Source organism: Anabrus simplex, chromosome 10 (assembly GCF_040414725.1).
Source record: "Anabrus simplex isolate iqAnaSimp1 chromosome 10, ASM4041472v1, whole genome shotgun sequence".
Classification (NCBI taxonomy): Eukaryota; Metazoa; Arthropoda; class Insecta; order Orthoptera; family Tettigoniidae; genus Anabrus; species Anabrus simplex.
Window position 1 is genome coordinate 3,860,943 of NC_090274.1, and position 16,500 is coordinate 3,877,442.

The following is a 16,500-nucleotide window of genomic DNA, read 5'->3' on the forward strand; positions in this document are numbered from 1 at the left end:
CTAGATTGCACTGTTTTTAAAATAAAAATGTATAAATACATAAAAATTGAATTTCTGATAATTTTACACAACAGACCCAGTTTTTTCCTTAAAATTTTGGAAAAAATGTCCTCGCTTAGTGGACACATTTAATTTTCAACTAAAATTACCTTAGTAGGTATATTTCAAATCTTAAAACTGAATGGTATGCAACAAAACTAGTAAAATGAGATCAACAACTGAACACACAGTACTGTACACTTGCTGCGAAGCATAGCGTCTTTTATATATATGTATATATATATATATAAATTCTTCCTTGCATTTAAGAGGCTCCCTAGGTTTACTGCTATAAAAATTTGAAATGAAATAGTGTGAGCTTGTATTATTTTTTCTTGTCCTGAAAGGTCAGGTAGGGATGTCTAATATGCGAGATTAAATGTCGTAGCTGGATTCTCCACCACTCTTCACCCTTCACCATGTACCAGTTCAGGTCTCTGTTGCTGTATTGCTATTCTCAACCAAGTCAGAAATTGTAATTTGGATCTTTCTCAACCTCTCTCTATTCATTTAGAATTTATGGCAGTTCATCACCCCAGTCCTTTAACTCGTGAGTGGTTGCACGCCTTGCATAAACCCTTCGACTACTACTTAACACACTTGTCCCATGTGGAATGTATGACATCATCTTGCAGTCAGCCAACCTCCTTACATCATTCCAGGTCCTTGCTTATGTCAGTGGCTCAGAATGGACAAATCTGCTTCAGGTACCTGGGTCTCCCTTTCTCCCTTTAGCCCTGCAAGTTGCATCTTGATGGCTTCAGTTCCCTTCCTCAGAGTTTAGATTTCTGTCATGTGATCTGTAGGGATGTCTGGATTTCAGAGTTTGTGGTTTGATCAGTAGATGATAAAAGCAGTTGATGAAGGTTTGCAGCTTGGAGGTCATCACTTTTGTTACTTTCCATGTCTCAAACTCATACAGCAATAGTGATTTTACATTTCTTCAGAAGATTCAGTTTGGTCTTCACACATATTCCGTTCTTCTGTATCATATAGGGTCACAGAGAAGTGTGAATATGTTGTAAGACACCCTGTATAGCTCCTCCATCTTTAGCAACTACACTGCCAAAGTAAATAAAACTTTCCACATCCTGGATTTCTTCACTGATAAAAGTAAATGGGTCCAATTTGGTGGTATTAAACCTTAATGCCTTTGTATTCTTCATGTTGGTCAAGAATCCTATCTTCTTGGAATTTCTCCCAGTTTTACATGGTCTTCTGGGAGCGCATCGCAGCTGTAGTGGGGCTATAGTGTAGTCACATGTTTCCTCCTTGTTAGGGGAGCGAGTTAACAGACCATCTTGACAAGGGCCTCCTTCAGATGGTCCTAGTTATTTGATCCAAGTTATTCAACCTCTGACTTACTTCTTGGTTGTTTAGGAGATGTTCTGGGGCCTTGTGTTTCCAGGGAGGAGTCTCAGTTTGCTGGTAGTGATCTAAAGCCAGGTTGGTGCCTCTCAGGATTTTGAGACTTTTTCAAGATAGCCACATGATCCATCTGGGGAAGATCCATGTTTTCTGTTTGCTAGCTAGTTGTCTAAGGGCTGTGATCTTCTTAACCAAGCCAAAAGCCCTACACAGTGCCACCAATCATTCTCTGTTGCAGTTCTTTTGCTTGTGCACCAGATAGTTGCCTTCCATATTTCTTTATTTCCTCTCTTTTCAGCTGGACGAAGTTAGCCTGCAAGAGCTTATTATTTGCATTGACTTCCCTAGAAAGATATGGTCTTCTCTATATCTTAGATCATGCTAATAGTCGATCTCTAAGAGAGAAAAGTGTGGAGTGCATCTCAGGGCATGTATCTCACTTTATGAAAAAATAGCACATATGGCATTTTTTTTATCTTAGAGCATAACCACACTGGTGTTGATTTACGCCATAACAATCTAGCATACTATGACAAAAATGATGAATCAGCATCGTTAACCAAGTAATATCTTCAAACCTTTAAAGAATTCCTGGAGTAAGCACTAATAGTACTGCAAAGCAGCCTACTTGTCAAGCAGTTACTACCACTTCACTGTAGTTTGCTGTCAGTCCTTGAGCTGTTAGTAGTGGTTAGCATTCGGAGATTGCGGGGTGATCATCAAATTCTAATTATGCACTATTAGGGGGCTTGCGGGCTGTTGCTCAAACAATTTCTTATGAGGTAAGATTGGCATTGATTTTGTTAAGATTTATTTTTTTAGTAGATAATTATTGTTTAATAAGATTTATGAGTCTTCAGGGTTATGTATGGTTTATGTTTTTAACTTTTCCTCTTATGTTATCATGGTTTTCATCGTGTTTGGCGGAAACTAACCGAACTCCTTAAGTGAGATACACTCAAAATGTGGGTAAAACATATTACTGGGATAGGAAGGAAGGTAATAAATTAGAATATTCTATGCAAAACATTTGAGTACGTAACACCAAGTTACCAGTTTAACTAACATATTTATCAGAGCATGAAATGTATAAATTCAGTATGGCAGGACATTTTTTTGTTTTTTATTTATTAACTCTCTTAGTGCCGTGCTCTTGCACTGACAGTAGCACGTTGCAAGTCCCTATTTAAAGTGCACATAATTTACAATTTTGAATATTTTGACTTTCTACTTGCGCGAAATGTTGGGGATGGTATGTACTTACTGCCGACAATCATTGCAATACCGTTAAATTACCACAAAAGAAAATTAAAATATTTTCTGAATGCTTAGAAAACAAAAAATCAAATTTCAAAAATAGCAATAAAAATAATTTAAAATTAAAACTACAGATAAAATGTGGTAATCCCTCTACAAAGCATCCATCCAAGCGAATAAACACAGAAAATTTGAAAAGTATCTGACTGGTAGTCAGTAGGTAATAACATTATGTAACTGCCAACACACGAAATACAGTAATCCAATGTGCGTAAGTAAATTAACAAATTAGGCGTGAAGTGATAAGATTAGAAACTATGGTCTTTACTCTATGGAAGCAAAACGTAAGATGTTGCCATCTGCCATTCATAATCATGTTAAATGCAGATAGTAAGGCACGCTGTTCAAACAACGATATATCATTGCTGGCATGCCAAAGGTTAATATGTTCTGTTCTTAAGTTGAGGTATTTGTTTGTTTGTTTGTTTGTATGTTTGTTTGTTTACATTGTGTTCATATTTGTGCGTAGATTATTGTTATTTTAAGAGTTCACTTGGCAATTCTTCTACTCCTGGCATATTTCATATTTAATTGTATATTATAGTCTGTAGAAACTCAATAAATAAATGAAAAATTAATTACGCCTTGACATTTTCTGATTGACAATTGGCCTTTTCTGAACTACAACTGAAGAAGTTGTAGCACGAAGGGCGTACTACATTGTTTTACACTTCATTTTTTCTACCCAAATGAAGTACATTACACATCAGTTGTTACGTCCACCTTCTCAACATAATCTCCTTGTAACTCTATGCACTTTTGCCATCGATGTTTCAGTCTCTCCAGACCTTCCTGAAACCATTCTTTCGGAGTGCTGCGTACCCATGCCTTGACAGCTGTGTCCAATTCTGCAAAATCCGCAAAACGGCGACCACGCAGAGGTTTCTTCATGTTTCTGAACATGTGATAATCACTTTATTTGGTGGCAGACTGCCCCTATGCTTCCTCTGCATCGATTGCTGCTTCGTTTATGGTTCATGGTAATAGAGCCATATCTCATCACCAATTGCAAGCCTAGCCAAGAAGTAGGCTGGATCTTGATCGTGGCATTGCAAATGTTCTCTGCACATGTTCACATGCCTCTGCTTTTCGTCTGCAGACAAGAGTCCAGGCACCCACGTGGATGACACCTTTCCCATCTGTAAGTGGCCGTTCACGATCTGCTGCAGGGTGTTTTGGCTAATTCGCGTGGCTGCCTCCACTTCCGTAATTGTGATGCATTTGTTTCCTTGAATGGCCTGTTCAACCTGGGCCATGTTGCCTGGTGTTGACACTGTCACATTCCTTCCAGAACTGGTTCCCTTGTCCACCGATGTGTGCCCTGTTTTCCAACGTTTCACCCAGTTGTAAACTGTTTTCCGTGACGATGCATGTTCTCCACAGACTGCACCAAGCGCCGATGAGTTTCTGCAGTGGTCACGCCTTCTTTCCATAGGAACCAACAAGTCATATAGTGCTGTCCCTGACGGTTGCTTTCCATATTGTCTGCTCCTATGCTGACAGTGTTGTTATGAAATGGCTGTGACGAGTGCATTCGTTGGCCCCTGTGTGTGTGCTACCAAGCTGTGGAACAAGACACTAGTTACACATCACCACCTTCAAAAGTGAAATGTGAATCGTACATGGATGTACAAAAAATAAAGTGGAAAACAATATAGTACGCCCCTCATAAATAACAAGATTTATGAAACAGGCACCAGATGTACAGTAGGTTGACATCACTGACTGTCGGATGACTTGGTAATGGGTTTCGTGATGGTATCCTGCTGTACTGGTATAACTAATATCGAACTACACTGGACAGCAGTATTTGGCTGTTGAGTAGACCAGGCTAAGGGGCTGTGATATGTTGTGTGTTACCTGAGGAACCCCAAGTAGTGCTGCTAGAGAATATTATTTCTAGGCTAAAATTTTCTGGCTTTCTTCCTTAGGTGTTCTTTGAAGGACAGTTCATCTAAAGTGACACCCAGATAGTTTGTAATTTTTTATACACTACAGGATGGCCACAGAGTGGGCCTGGTCCCTCCCAATTTGTTTCATTACTACAATGGTAATGGCTAAATGGACACTGTCTTACTTGATGGTTTACATTTCCGAGGATAAAGACTCTAAGACAGCTGAATTCTGCTACATGTCCTGACAGATGTTTTGTGGAGATAGTCCGGGGCATCTCCCACAGCTAGTCGCAACTCTTGTATTGTGCATTAATGTACCAATTCTGTCAGATGCTCTCCTTGATAAATCAGGTGTTGTGAGGTTCAGGTAGGTTTCAGAAAAGGAAGATCATGTGAAGAACAAATTTTTAATCTTACAGATACATAAAACCAGACAAACTCTGATGGTTTTTATAGGTTTCGGAAAAGCATATGATTCTTTAGATAGATAAACCCTTCTTGATGTGCTGGAAGAGTTTAGAGTAGATAAGAAAACAGGAAAATTGGTCAGTGAAGTTCTTAGGTGAAATTTCTGAACCTTGTGATTTTTTTGTTATTTGCTTTACGCCGCACCGGCACAGATAGGTCTTATGGCGACGATGGGACAGGGAAGGGCTAGGAGTGGGAAGGAAGCGGCCGTGGCCTTAATTAAGGTACAGCCCCAGCATTTGCCTGGTGTAAAAATGGGAAACCACAGAAAACCATCTTCAGGGCTGCCGACAGTGGGGTTCGAACCCACGATCTCCCGAATACTGGATACTGGCCGCAATTAAGCGACTGGAGCTATCGAGCTCGGTCCTTGTGATATTAAACTGGAGTCAGAAAAGATAGCTTATCTCCATTACTGTTTAATCTTGTGCTAGAGAAAGTAGTCGGAACCTGGGAAAAGGAGACAAAAGGAATTAATAACAGCAAGCTAGTTCAAGATAAAATTTACATAAAATGTTTGGCCTTCGCAGATCTGGTTATTCTATCCAACAAGCAACTCAGTCCCTGGAAAAACTTCATGCAATTGCATCTAAAATTGGACTCGTATCTCAGGAGAGAAGCTGGTACATGGAAAGATTGCAATTTAAGAAGCTCGTAGTCGATCTGTATTGACTTTACAGTACAGAAATATGTAAATTTAAAGTCCATGTTAGTCAGTAGACAAATGTTTATTCAAGACTTGGACAAATGACCTCTGGTAACTCAGTTTGGCAAAATCCCTCAGGTAAAATAATTTCAAATACTTATGAGAAATCCAGCCATCTGGATTGAAGCAAGCTGAGAAAGAAATTCTTAATTACAAAAAGCTTATAGAATCATGTTGAACAGGTACAACAACAAAATCAGTATCTTGTAATGCTAAAACACTATAACACGGTAATTAAGCCTGAAGGATTATACGCAACAGAAACCTTGATCTTTGGAGGCAGATCACTAACTAAAACTTCAGAAAAACAAGGAAAAGCTTTGGTCCAGTATGCATAGAAGTGTGGGTGATACCAGCATTCTGAAGAAATATCAGACACTATTAGAAAAGGACGACTGAAATTTTATGCTCATATTTGTATGGACAATGAAAGACTGGCTAAAATGATATTTAATTATAGATCCTCAGTAAAAGTCAAGAACAGGTCTGGCTTTAGAACGCTGGTAAACAAACGTCATTTTGCGGCAAAACCCAAGAGAAGAACCAGCACTGCGTGGACAGAAGAGAAGATGAAGAGATTCTGGGAAGAGAGGAAGGCAAATTCATCAGCTACGTAAGTTCAATCGCGCACAACAATTATATACTTAGAATACAAAAAGATTAAACAATTTCACTAGTTATACTTTTCTAAACATTTGTAATTAAAAAGAATGAAATTCTTAAAATGTACTGTATCACTCTCAAGGCAACAAAATTACAATACCAAGATCTTTTTACTGTTCATTCAATATCCATATGATCATTGTTGGCATCCACATTCCAGATCTGTAGTACTATCTTCATTTTCTGCCTTTTGGACAATATTCTCTCCCTAAGTTTATCAGTTTCTCATATAGAAGCTCCTACTTTCTTCTGAAAGGTAAGAAAACACGTCTCTCAAACCCTTAACCTTTGCTTGATTTAAAGTGATGCAGGTTCTGGAGATGCTCTTTGGGAAAGCTTTTCAAATACCTGAATGGTTGAAACACTTCATTGTGAGTCTTACTACACAACAGGGTCCCACAAGATTTGCATTTGAGGATGAAGTATTGTTGTATTTTAAATGCAGCTCCTTTAGCTAACGAGGTCTTTCTGAAGTGAGGAAGTACAGATGTGAAGAAGAAAAAAAGGAGAAGGTGTATCTCAGGAGTTTCAATCCTGCTGTCTTTTTAAATTTGGATTTCATTGTCCAAAATTTCTATCACATTGTCCAAAGGAATGTCCTCTTACCAGAAACATTTACAGTACATCAACAGCATAAGTTTTGGATAACCAGGAACGAGTTGTTGAGTTTTTATTTTGACCCCCAGGTGAATGAGATAGAAAATAATCTGCTTCAGTTTAGGATTCTGTTCTGTCTTCTTTGAAAGAATGAAATAATAACTGTGGTGCTGTATTCGAGCTGTTCATAGACTGAGATTCAAGATAAGATAATGGCATCACTTGAATCAAAACCTCATACCAACCTAAAGGATCAGAATTTTGTAGGTATACAGAATAAACTACGGAGAATTGATTTAGCCAATCTCCTGAAGAAGGGTTTATGGGGCTATAAGCCCTTAATGCATCTTGAAATGTATTTCCAATTTGAATTTATGACAGTGTTGGAGCCATCGTTGTAGAGGAATGGGTTAAGCTGAGAAGGGGCAATACTCAGTACAGACTTGTTTATTGTATAACTGCTAAAGTGCAGAGTGATTTTAAAATGTATCTCTCTTTTTCTTTATAGGATGAAACAGCATATAAAGTGACTACACCATTTGAGGACGGAGTCCAAGGAGCTACAAAAGATGTGGAAAGGTGAGTAAGAGCTATGTTACTACTTGACTGGGCTGCATACGCTGCAGTTATTGCCATCTTTTTTTCTTTGCTCAAGGGTGAAAATATCATCTTTGAAATAATAACATTAAGTTATTTATTAGACCACCTAATCAATACAAAATCGTCTTGGATGATTTACATAAATTTGTTAGCTAATAGTGGGACATGTTTCGCCTTCTCTGAAGGCATCATCAGCCATAGTCTTAACCTTAAATTAAAAATAAGCGTCTAAATAACATGTAGTGATGAAATGAATTTTAAAATCTTGAAGAGATTTGAAGTAAAATAACATTAAAAATAATAATGATGGTTTGAAAATACAATGTGATGAGATACAATAGTGGAAGTATTAGCAAAATTAACATTAGAAGGCTGCTAAAATAAGTACAATGGGTAAAGTTGATAGTCATGGCGGTTATAATTAGACGATGGCGAAAAATCTTATATAATCAAAGTAAAGAGGAGAGAATAAAAGTCCAAGTTAGTCGAGAGATCCGAAGTTCATCATGATCTTGAAGATAAAAGACGAAAGTCAGATGCATATGGTGAAGTTGTAGAACACGTTGAGGATATGAAGTTGGTGAATAGAAGTTGAAGAACAGTTTCAAATAGGATCACTATGGACCATCTCAAAATTTGAAGTGATGTTCAAATGTTGTAAATTGTGAGTTTGTAGATATTCTAGTTGAAAAAGCATATACAAGTGGAATCTGTAAATGGAAGCAAGAAACGTAGAGTTAATTGTGTGAAAAGATATTTGAAAAATATTGAAGTAGAATCGTATGCACTTACCATTTGACGGTGACAAAGATAGCTTGTAATATTATGAGTTAGAAGTATTTGCAACAGTAGACTTCTTGCTACGTGTGTTATAACTGAAGTTTTGTGCCATGACTATCAACTTTACTTTTATGCAATCTTACTACTGGTTGTATAACAATCTGTTTTATCCATTGTACTTATTTTAGCAGCCTTCTAATGTTAATTTTGTTAATACTTCCACTATTGTATCTCATCACATTGTATTTTCAAACCATCATTATTATTTTTAATGTTATTTTACTTCAAATCTCTTCAAGATTTTAAAATTCATTTCATCACTACATGTTATTTAGACGCTTATTTTTAATTTAAGGTTAAGACTATGGCTGATGATGCCTTCAGGGAAGGCGAAACATGTCCCACTATTAGCTAACAAATTTATGTAAATCATCCAAGACGATTTTGTATTGATTAGGTGGTCTAATAAATAACTTAATGTTATTATTTCAATCTAATATCATCAATACGGACCAAAAATGATATTTATTACATGTAATGAAAATATCATCGTCGAAAATATCATTTTATAGCAAATAACTGAATTGCTACAATATGATACAATGTTAATATTTTGCCTGTGTTCAATATATTAGTTGTTTTAAGATCTTCGCTAATTGGCTGATGATGACACTTGAAATGTGTTGAAACCGGTCCCAATAAACAGGTTGTAACTACTTTTTACTACGGAGTATTGAAAGGTGGATCCTTCCCTATAATATTGTACATCTTCTTATTTCTCTATTCAGTACGGAACAATCATGAAGTTTTTAACTTTAAACTTTTTCAGTACGTTAAGTATAAGTTTACAAACTGTAGCCTGTACAGCCACCGGAAGTTTAAACACAAACTGCTGCAAATTTGAAATGAGCTTCTAGTCAGGAAATTATATGCTCGGAAACAAAAAGCTGCCGATGATACACCGTCAACAGGGCTGAAATTGAGCCATTTGAGCTCTAGCATGTAAAGTAAGCAAGTCTGTTTTACCTCACCCACTATTGAAAAACTTGGAGAATTTAATTTCATTTCATCCTCATCACGACACGCAGGTTGCCTACGGGTGTCAAATCGAAAGACCTGCATTTGGTGAACCGAACTTGTCCTCGGACACTCCTGGCATAAAAAAAAAATAGCCATACGCCATTTCATTTTTCCTTCCAGAAGTACAGACAGCATTGTTTACCAACAGTACCTGCTTCTCGTATACTAAGATAAGCGAGACACTGCATCGTGCACCAAAGCACCACACACGACCACAGCTCGTCAGATTATGCAATTGGGTTAAGAAGGAAGGAACACCACAGTTCACTTGTGATTTTACCACTGCTGCTACCTCATGCATACACATTACCAAGATCATTAACGAATTTGCTAATGCTTGCCTACCTGCTGCCTCTTTAAGAATAATACAAAGTTTATCTGATAATTAGACATTCAGATGTATTAGTGGTTGAATGGTGTACGAATGGGTGGTTGTATTTAAATTGACGACTGGAGTTGACACTTGTTTTTCACCTTTATTTCAAGAGTTAGCATGTTGTGCATATCTTGTTCAAATCCACTTTGGTTTGTGTTAAAGACACACTGTTCTTCATATTGCGGAAGCATAGGGTTAATTTGTATATCAAATGGTATTGCTGTATCTTGAACATTTTACCGTCCCAGTTTCGTTTTCAGCACAGTTATCTTCCTAGATGCAAAATAAAAACCTTTTACTAAAATAGTGAGGCGATTTGACACTAGCTCAAAATTCATTTAAGTTTAGTTTCATAGCAAGTTCTAATGCCCAACACTGTAGATCTTTGTTTTTTACAATGTGCATGCTATTTCTTGCAGATATGAACCTGTCAGACACTTGTTGTCCCAGGAACTGTGATCGGTACATGATATATCCTTTCTCTTGTTTCCTTTTAATGTGTGGATATTTCTCTTCAGAAATTTTGAATCTGGTAACAGCTGTAGTTTGTTGGGGGGTTGGATGCTGTTCCTAGTATGTGGACTTTTTGCTGCTTTTTCGAGTACTAATTCTATTCCATTTGTTATATGGTAAGTAATTTAGTGATCCCTTCAGTAGATTGTTCTTCCATTAGGCTCACATTCTTTATAATGAAGAGTATCAAGTTCTTGGAACACCTCTTCCCTATCTAAAAAAAAAAAAAAATGCAAACAATAGAGGAATAAATTATGAATTAAGAATAATGTGCACGAATATGCATAAAGTTGATATTCTTTGTTATATTCACTTAGGGTTTTGTCCCTCTTTGTACATTGTGCAACAAAGTGTGGAATGGTAATGTATTTGGCACTTCATGCTCCGCAGCTCCTGGCTTGGGTCCCTCCATTGTTAGACTCTGTTGAAAACTCTGGCCATATGTTTTCCCTTGTCATCTTTTTCTTCTTCTAATACTACTTGTGGCATAGATGGCAGCTGAAGGTTGTATCTTAAATCTTCCTTGAGGAAACACTCTTTAGCAAGCGTACAGTATATATGCCAACTTTGATGGTGCTGTTTTACCAATTCCCAGTATTCTTGTCAGGAATCAGCTTTATTATTTCCCCCAAAGTTTCTAAGTCAGTCAGTGTGAAGTGTTCCCAGATAATTTCAGTGCTGTAGGTGAGTGTCTTTCAGGTAAGGTTTTGTATGTCATAGATCACTCATGGCTGTCGCCATCTTTTCTGTGATGTTTAATCCGTATGACATCCCAGTACAGTGTTCTCCCTAGGACCTTTTTAATGGGCCCACCGCCCTGCCATTTTTTACAGACCGCCTGACTAACATAACCTTGATATGTGCTGGTTACATAATAATTTTTAATTCATTGGGTGCTCCAAATTAAAATGTATATGCTGTAAAATTATTTATTTAAATGATAAACTTTAATTATTGTCAGGATTATTGCATCTGTTACATCAGCGATTAAATGTTTAGCTTGACTATTACGTAGTGTCATACACAAGCGGCGTCTTGATTAGCCTGCAATCGCATACAAGCACTCGAGTCCACGTGATGTCGTAAACCCATATGACACTTCACAGCAAGTAAGTGGTAATTCCTGGTATAACATGGTTATGATGAAGCAGTAGAATTCTAGAAGTTCAAAATACTCTGGTATGTCTTATTCATGATAATAACACTAGAATAGTTAAATTTTGAAGTTAGTGTTTTACCTGTATGATATTACTGTTAATGCCCTGAGGGGAATAAATTGAAATTTTATAATATTCATTATTTTATGTAGTATTCGCCACTCAGCTACTTATTCCTGCCACCTGGCTTACGAAAATTTCTGAAGAGAACACTGCAGTAGATTGAAGAGTTATGCTGAGGTATCAGAAATTGCCAACAGCTTTCAAGAGTTTCCCTGTGGATATAATTTTGTTCTTTGTTGCAACTCTTCCTACTCTCCAGAAAACTATGCATACAGTTTTGTTTCTGTTTAGGTGAAGTTCGTTTCCGTCTGTCCACTTCCGTAGCTTGTTCATTGCTTCTTGGAGATACTTTCTGCTGTATGAGCCCAATATCTTGTCTTCTGCATAGGCATATAGTACGACTGAAGAATTCTCTGTTATCTTCGTTATATCTGCTGTGGCTATGTTAAATAGGATTATTTTATTGTTTCATCGTTAGTCTGTATCGTTGCGGACCAGGATGTTACACCATCCACAATTTCAATTTTTTGCTAAAAGATTGTTTACTGAGATGGTCAGAAGATTATTTCTCCCAATTATATGTTCCAGATTCTTTATCAATGTATCTTTGTTAACCCTTTCAGACCTGACTTTTTTTCTGGATACCTAAAAAAAATATATGCATGTTCCAATGTACTAGTATAGGAGCACACAAATAAAACAATTTGCTTAAAAAATTGATTTATTTAATATTTACAGAATCTCATTCCAGTGGGCAAATGGTCTCAAGAGGTGCAAATCATTCCTTATGGAAGTTCTTAAAACAGTTCTTCCCTTTAACAAAACAGAAGTGTACATTTCATTTTTCACAATAAATGTGAGTTTTCTTCACACAGCCAACCATCTTACACCTAAATGCTTCCTTTTTGTCATCAAACTCAGGAAAATGATTACTCATATCATGGCATGTTTCTAGTGCAGTGTGAATTTCTGTTCTCATTCTCCTGATGCTGGATGTTCAATCACTCCTTGGCCTACCCTGTTTCCTTTTATTTGGTTTACCTTTCTTAAAAGAGCCTCAGCAATTCTTAACTTAAAATGGAGTAAATCTAGTGTCGTATTCTCCCCCAACTCCACCATCTCCCTCTTATACTCCAACCAAATATGTACACAAGTAAGACCTATTGCATGTAACAGCATCTAAAGAGTCCAATCCCTAGATTTTTATAAATATCCTGCACAGACTAATTAGCATATCTGACTTGTCCACACCACCCATTGCGTGGTCATAACGACGAACAATCTCAAGTTGTTTCACAGAAATATATGACCGTTTCTCCTTATCCCACAGTTTTACCTCATCATTTGTACCACAGCCTACAACTGGTCTGTTACTTTATCGTTCAGACTAACAACCTCCTGGACCTTTTTTATTTATTTCCTTATCCAAAGTCAGTGGAGCATTTGGAAAGCAAGAAATTCTAACAGTTCCTCCTGCATGTCATTCAAAAACTCAGGCAAGTTGAAGGATGAAAAGTAAGTATCAAAAATAGAAAGTGGTGCTCCTCTCTGAAAGCTTCAGTACAACTGATAAACCAAACCAAACATTTTCGCAATATTTTCACGGATTTCAGGAGTACATAGGCACACTTTTTCCCTTACAGTACTGCTTTCAACATCCAGCTCACAGTCACTTTCATCACTCTGCAATTCTTCTAAATCAGGAACATCTCCAGTCATCAGCAGTTCCAATATGTGATCAGCATCTTTATCAGGATGAAGATGCTCTGAAAATTTAGAGAATGACATTGCATAGGCCTGTATTTTTTTGATATTGGCCATTACCTGCATATTTACTCTATTTTGAGAGCATTTAAAAATAAAAATAAAATAAATAAGTAATGCAAGAATGTGTAGTCTGAAATAAGTTAGGGTCACTTATGGGAAAAGCTAGCCTGCAGACCACATGTCCATTGGGATGGACATAGATTTATAACTGCACTTAAATAACATTTATTGCACATTGTGCACAACCTCTTGTTTATAAAAGCGTAGTTTGAACATTAAATATTAAGAAACAATATTAAAATAAATCGTCACTTTGATGAAAATCATTTTAGTTATCAAAATTAAGAACGTGCCATCAGTTGTCATGGGCACGGAAGTAAAATCCATGCCTTCTGTGTGTCGCTATGCTGCTTTATAGCACTTCACATTTCCCTTCAGTAGAACTGCTTACTTCAACTTCTTAATTTAGCATTTTTACTATACTTTCTTGAGGTATGCTTATGTCAGCTCCGTCACTGTTAATGTAACTATGAATCTTGAAAACTCTCTCTGTTGAAATTTTTAACACATTGCAGCCCGGGTGCTCATTATACTGTTCAACCTCTGTGCCCGGCCATTTTCTGTGTAACTTATTGCTACAGCACATGCACATAAGCAAATTAGTCTAGCTTCACTAACCTTGTACTGATTATGGTGAAATTTACAGGATACCTTTGGTAAAAGTCCTAATAATACTTCCGGTGTGGTATCTGCTCAAATCTATTTCTACTCTTTGTATATGTGGTTTTTTGTGAGGGGATCAGTTGACCGGTAGTCTTTCCAATATGACTTTTCTACCTGTCCCATCCATATAAACAACACGAAATATTCTCATATCTCACTACTATTTACAGTACATCAGTCCACTTCAAGCTCGTAGGGAATATTTTTTATGATGAAGCTGTTTCTTGGTGATACAATTTCGTCTGCTCAGCAACAAGTTCAAAGAAATTATCACAAACAATAAGCCCTACTACTTTGTCAATGTTTTGAGGTTCATGAAGTCTTACCGTTATGCCAGGAACTCCTGGTTAATCCTGTGAAGTCGGTGAACCATTATTTTCTACCCATTCATCAGAAAAAATAGATAGGCATATACTTCCATTTACACTCACAACATCTCTTTCAGCCTCGTAATCGACCACCTCTACTTTACGTTGTTTTGGAGGGCATACATCATTATCAACCGGGACACTTTTGTCACAATAGCTTTCAACATCGAACTCACGATTGTCAACATCTCTGGAGCAATCCGGTTACTTAACCACATATAATTCATTAAAAATATCGTCAGCGTCTAAGGTCGCGTTCAGTTTGGGAAGCGCCATTTTACCCACCACATGGCTCCTTGAACGATATAAATATGAGGTAGGAAAACTTAGCAAATTAATCATAAAACACAAGAAGAACGTAAAGCAAAGCTAGCATGGAATCACATAAAAGCTTAAACACAGAGATTCTAGTAACCTTGACTGCCAACTGGTTTCAGAAGTTTCGACGGATGTCACCAAACATACGAGTCTCGTGAAGACGAGAGTTATTGCAAGTGACTAATCTCATGTTTTAATCCGTATTGAAATCTGTTAGTATACAATAATATGGTTTTATTATGAATCCACCTGTTCAATACATTATAATGTTGTTACATTAAAATAACTTCATTAGTTAAAAAGTTATATATGGGACATGTTTCGCTCCCTTATAGAGCATCATCAGCCAAATCCGAATCTCAAACAATTGTTATTTACGTAACAAAGACTTAAGAACCATTAGAACACTTTTGACAAACTTAAAACTTATTCTATTCAAGAATCATAAAATATAAAATCTTTGTATACATGGCTCAATTACATGTGCTTAATAGCAACATACATTAAAATTATGGAAGAGAGAGTACTAAAATATAAAATAAATAATATATATATCATGTCCAAAATCCTAGAAAGATGTGAAGATCAATCTTAGGAGCCAAATTTGTGGATCTTCTTAGCAATAAGATCTGGTAAAAAAGTTATTTATCCCTTGTGGATAAGAGTCTATAAAGATTCAAAATTTATCGTCAAATTTGATGATTGAACTTATAACAGGATAAATGTTGGTCTTCAAGAAATTTAAATGCTTGTCATGTGACCTCGGCGAATGCTGTTGAAAAGATATGTTCTTATAGTTGTCAATGACCGTTCGTTGAACTAATGGATTTGATAAGGATGATTGAAAGGGACGTAAATCAACGTTTGTATTGAAAGCTGCTGCTTGGTTTATCTTGTTGAATGTTCCTCCAATTGCTGTTTGTCGGTTTGGTGTTGTCCGAGGTTATGTGGTGACATGATATATATATTATTTATTTTATATTTTAGTACTCTCTCTTCCATAATTTTAATGTATGTTGCTATTAAGCACATGTAATTGAGCCATGTATACAAAGATTTTATATTTTATGATTCTTGAATAGAATAAGTTTTAAGTTTGTCAAAAGTGTTCTAATGGTTCTTAAGTCTTTGTTACGTAAATAACAATTGTTTGAGATTCGGATTTGGCTGATGATGCTCTATAAGGGAGCGAAACATGTCCCATATATAACTTTTTAACTAATGAAGTTATTTTAATGTAACAACATTATAATGTATTGAACAGGTGGATTCATAATAAAACTATATTATTGTATAAAGACGAGAGTTATCTCGTCTCCCGTCCACAATGTGTTAAGAAAGATGAGGTGGAAAATGTAATTCAGGCACTACATAAAGTGGTCACAAGTGCTAAGACAAGCGTGACCCATACTGTGAGTCATGTTAACTCAAACAGAATACAATAAGTGTCAACTATTCAGCTTTGAGGCCCGAGCTTCAGGTTTCTTCACAATGGCACAAGCACATGTACACATGCAACATCGGATATCACATTCAAATTACAGTTCATTTTTCTGTACAAAATATGACCTTAAACAAGTAAAATGATCGATATTTTACCAAAGCCATAAAAATTGGAAAATATTCATTTATATGACCTATCAAATTAGGCCAACTTTGCTCAGAACATCCAGTTTGTGCTTTATTCCTACAATTAGCCGAA

The 16,500-nt window shown here is 36.5% G+C and overlaps 1 protein-coding gene across 1 annotated transcript in view; it reads left to right on the top strand.

Moving 5' to 3' along the window:
• LOC136881997 (uncharacterized) overlaps positions 1 to 16,500 on the top strand; it is a 90,667-nt gene that overhangs the window by 45,856 nt on the left and 28,311 nt on the right. Inside the window, exon 3 of the mRNA XM_067154476.2 lies at positions 7,562 to 7,632. Coding sequence (XP_067010577.2) covers positions 7,562 to 7,632 — 71 coding nt within the window. The remainder of the gene's footprint in view (positions 1 to 7,561; positions 7,633 to 16,500) is intronic.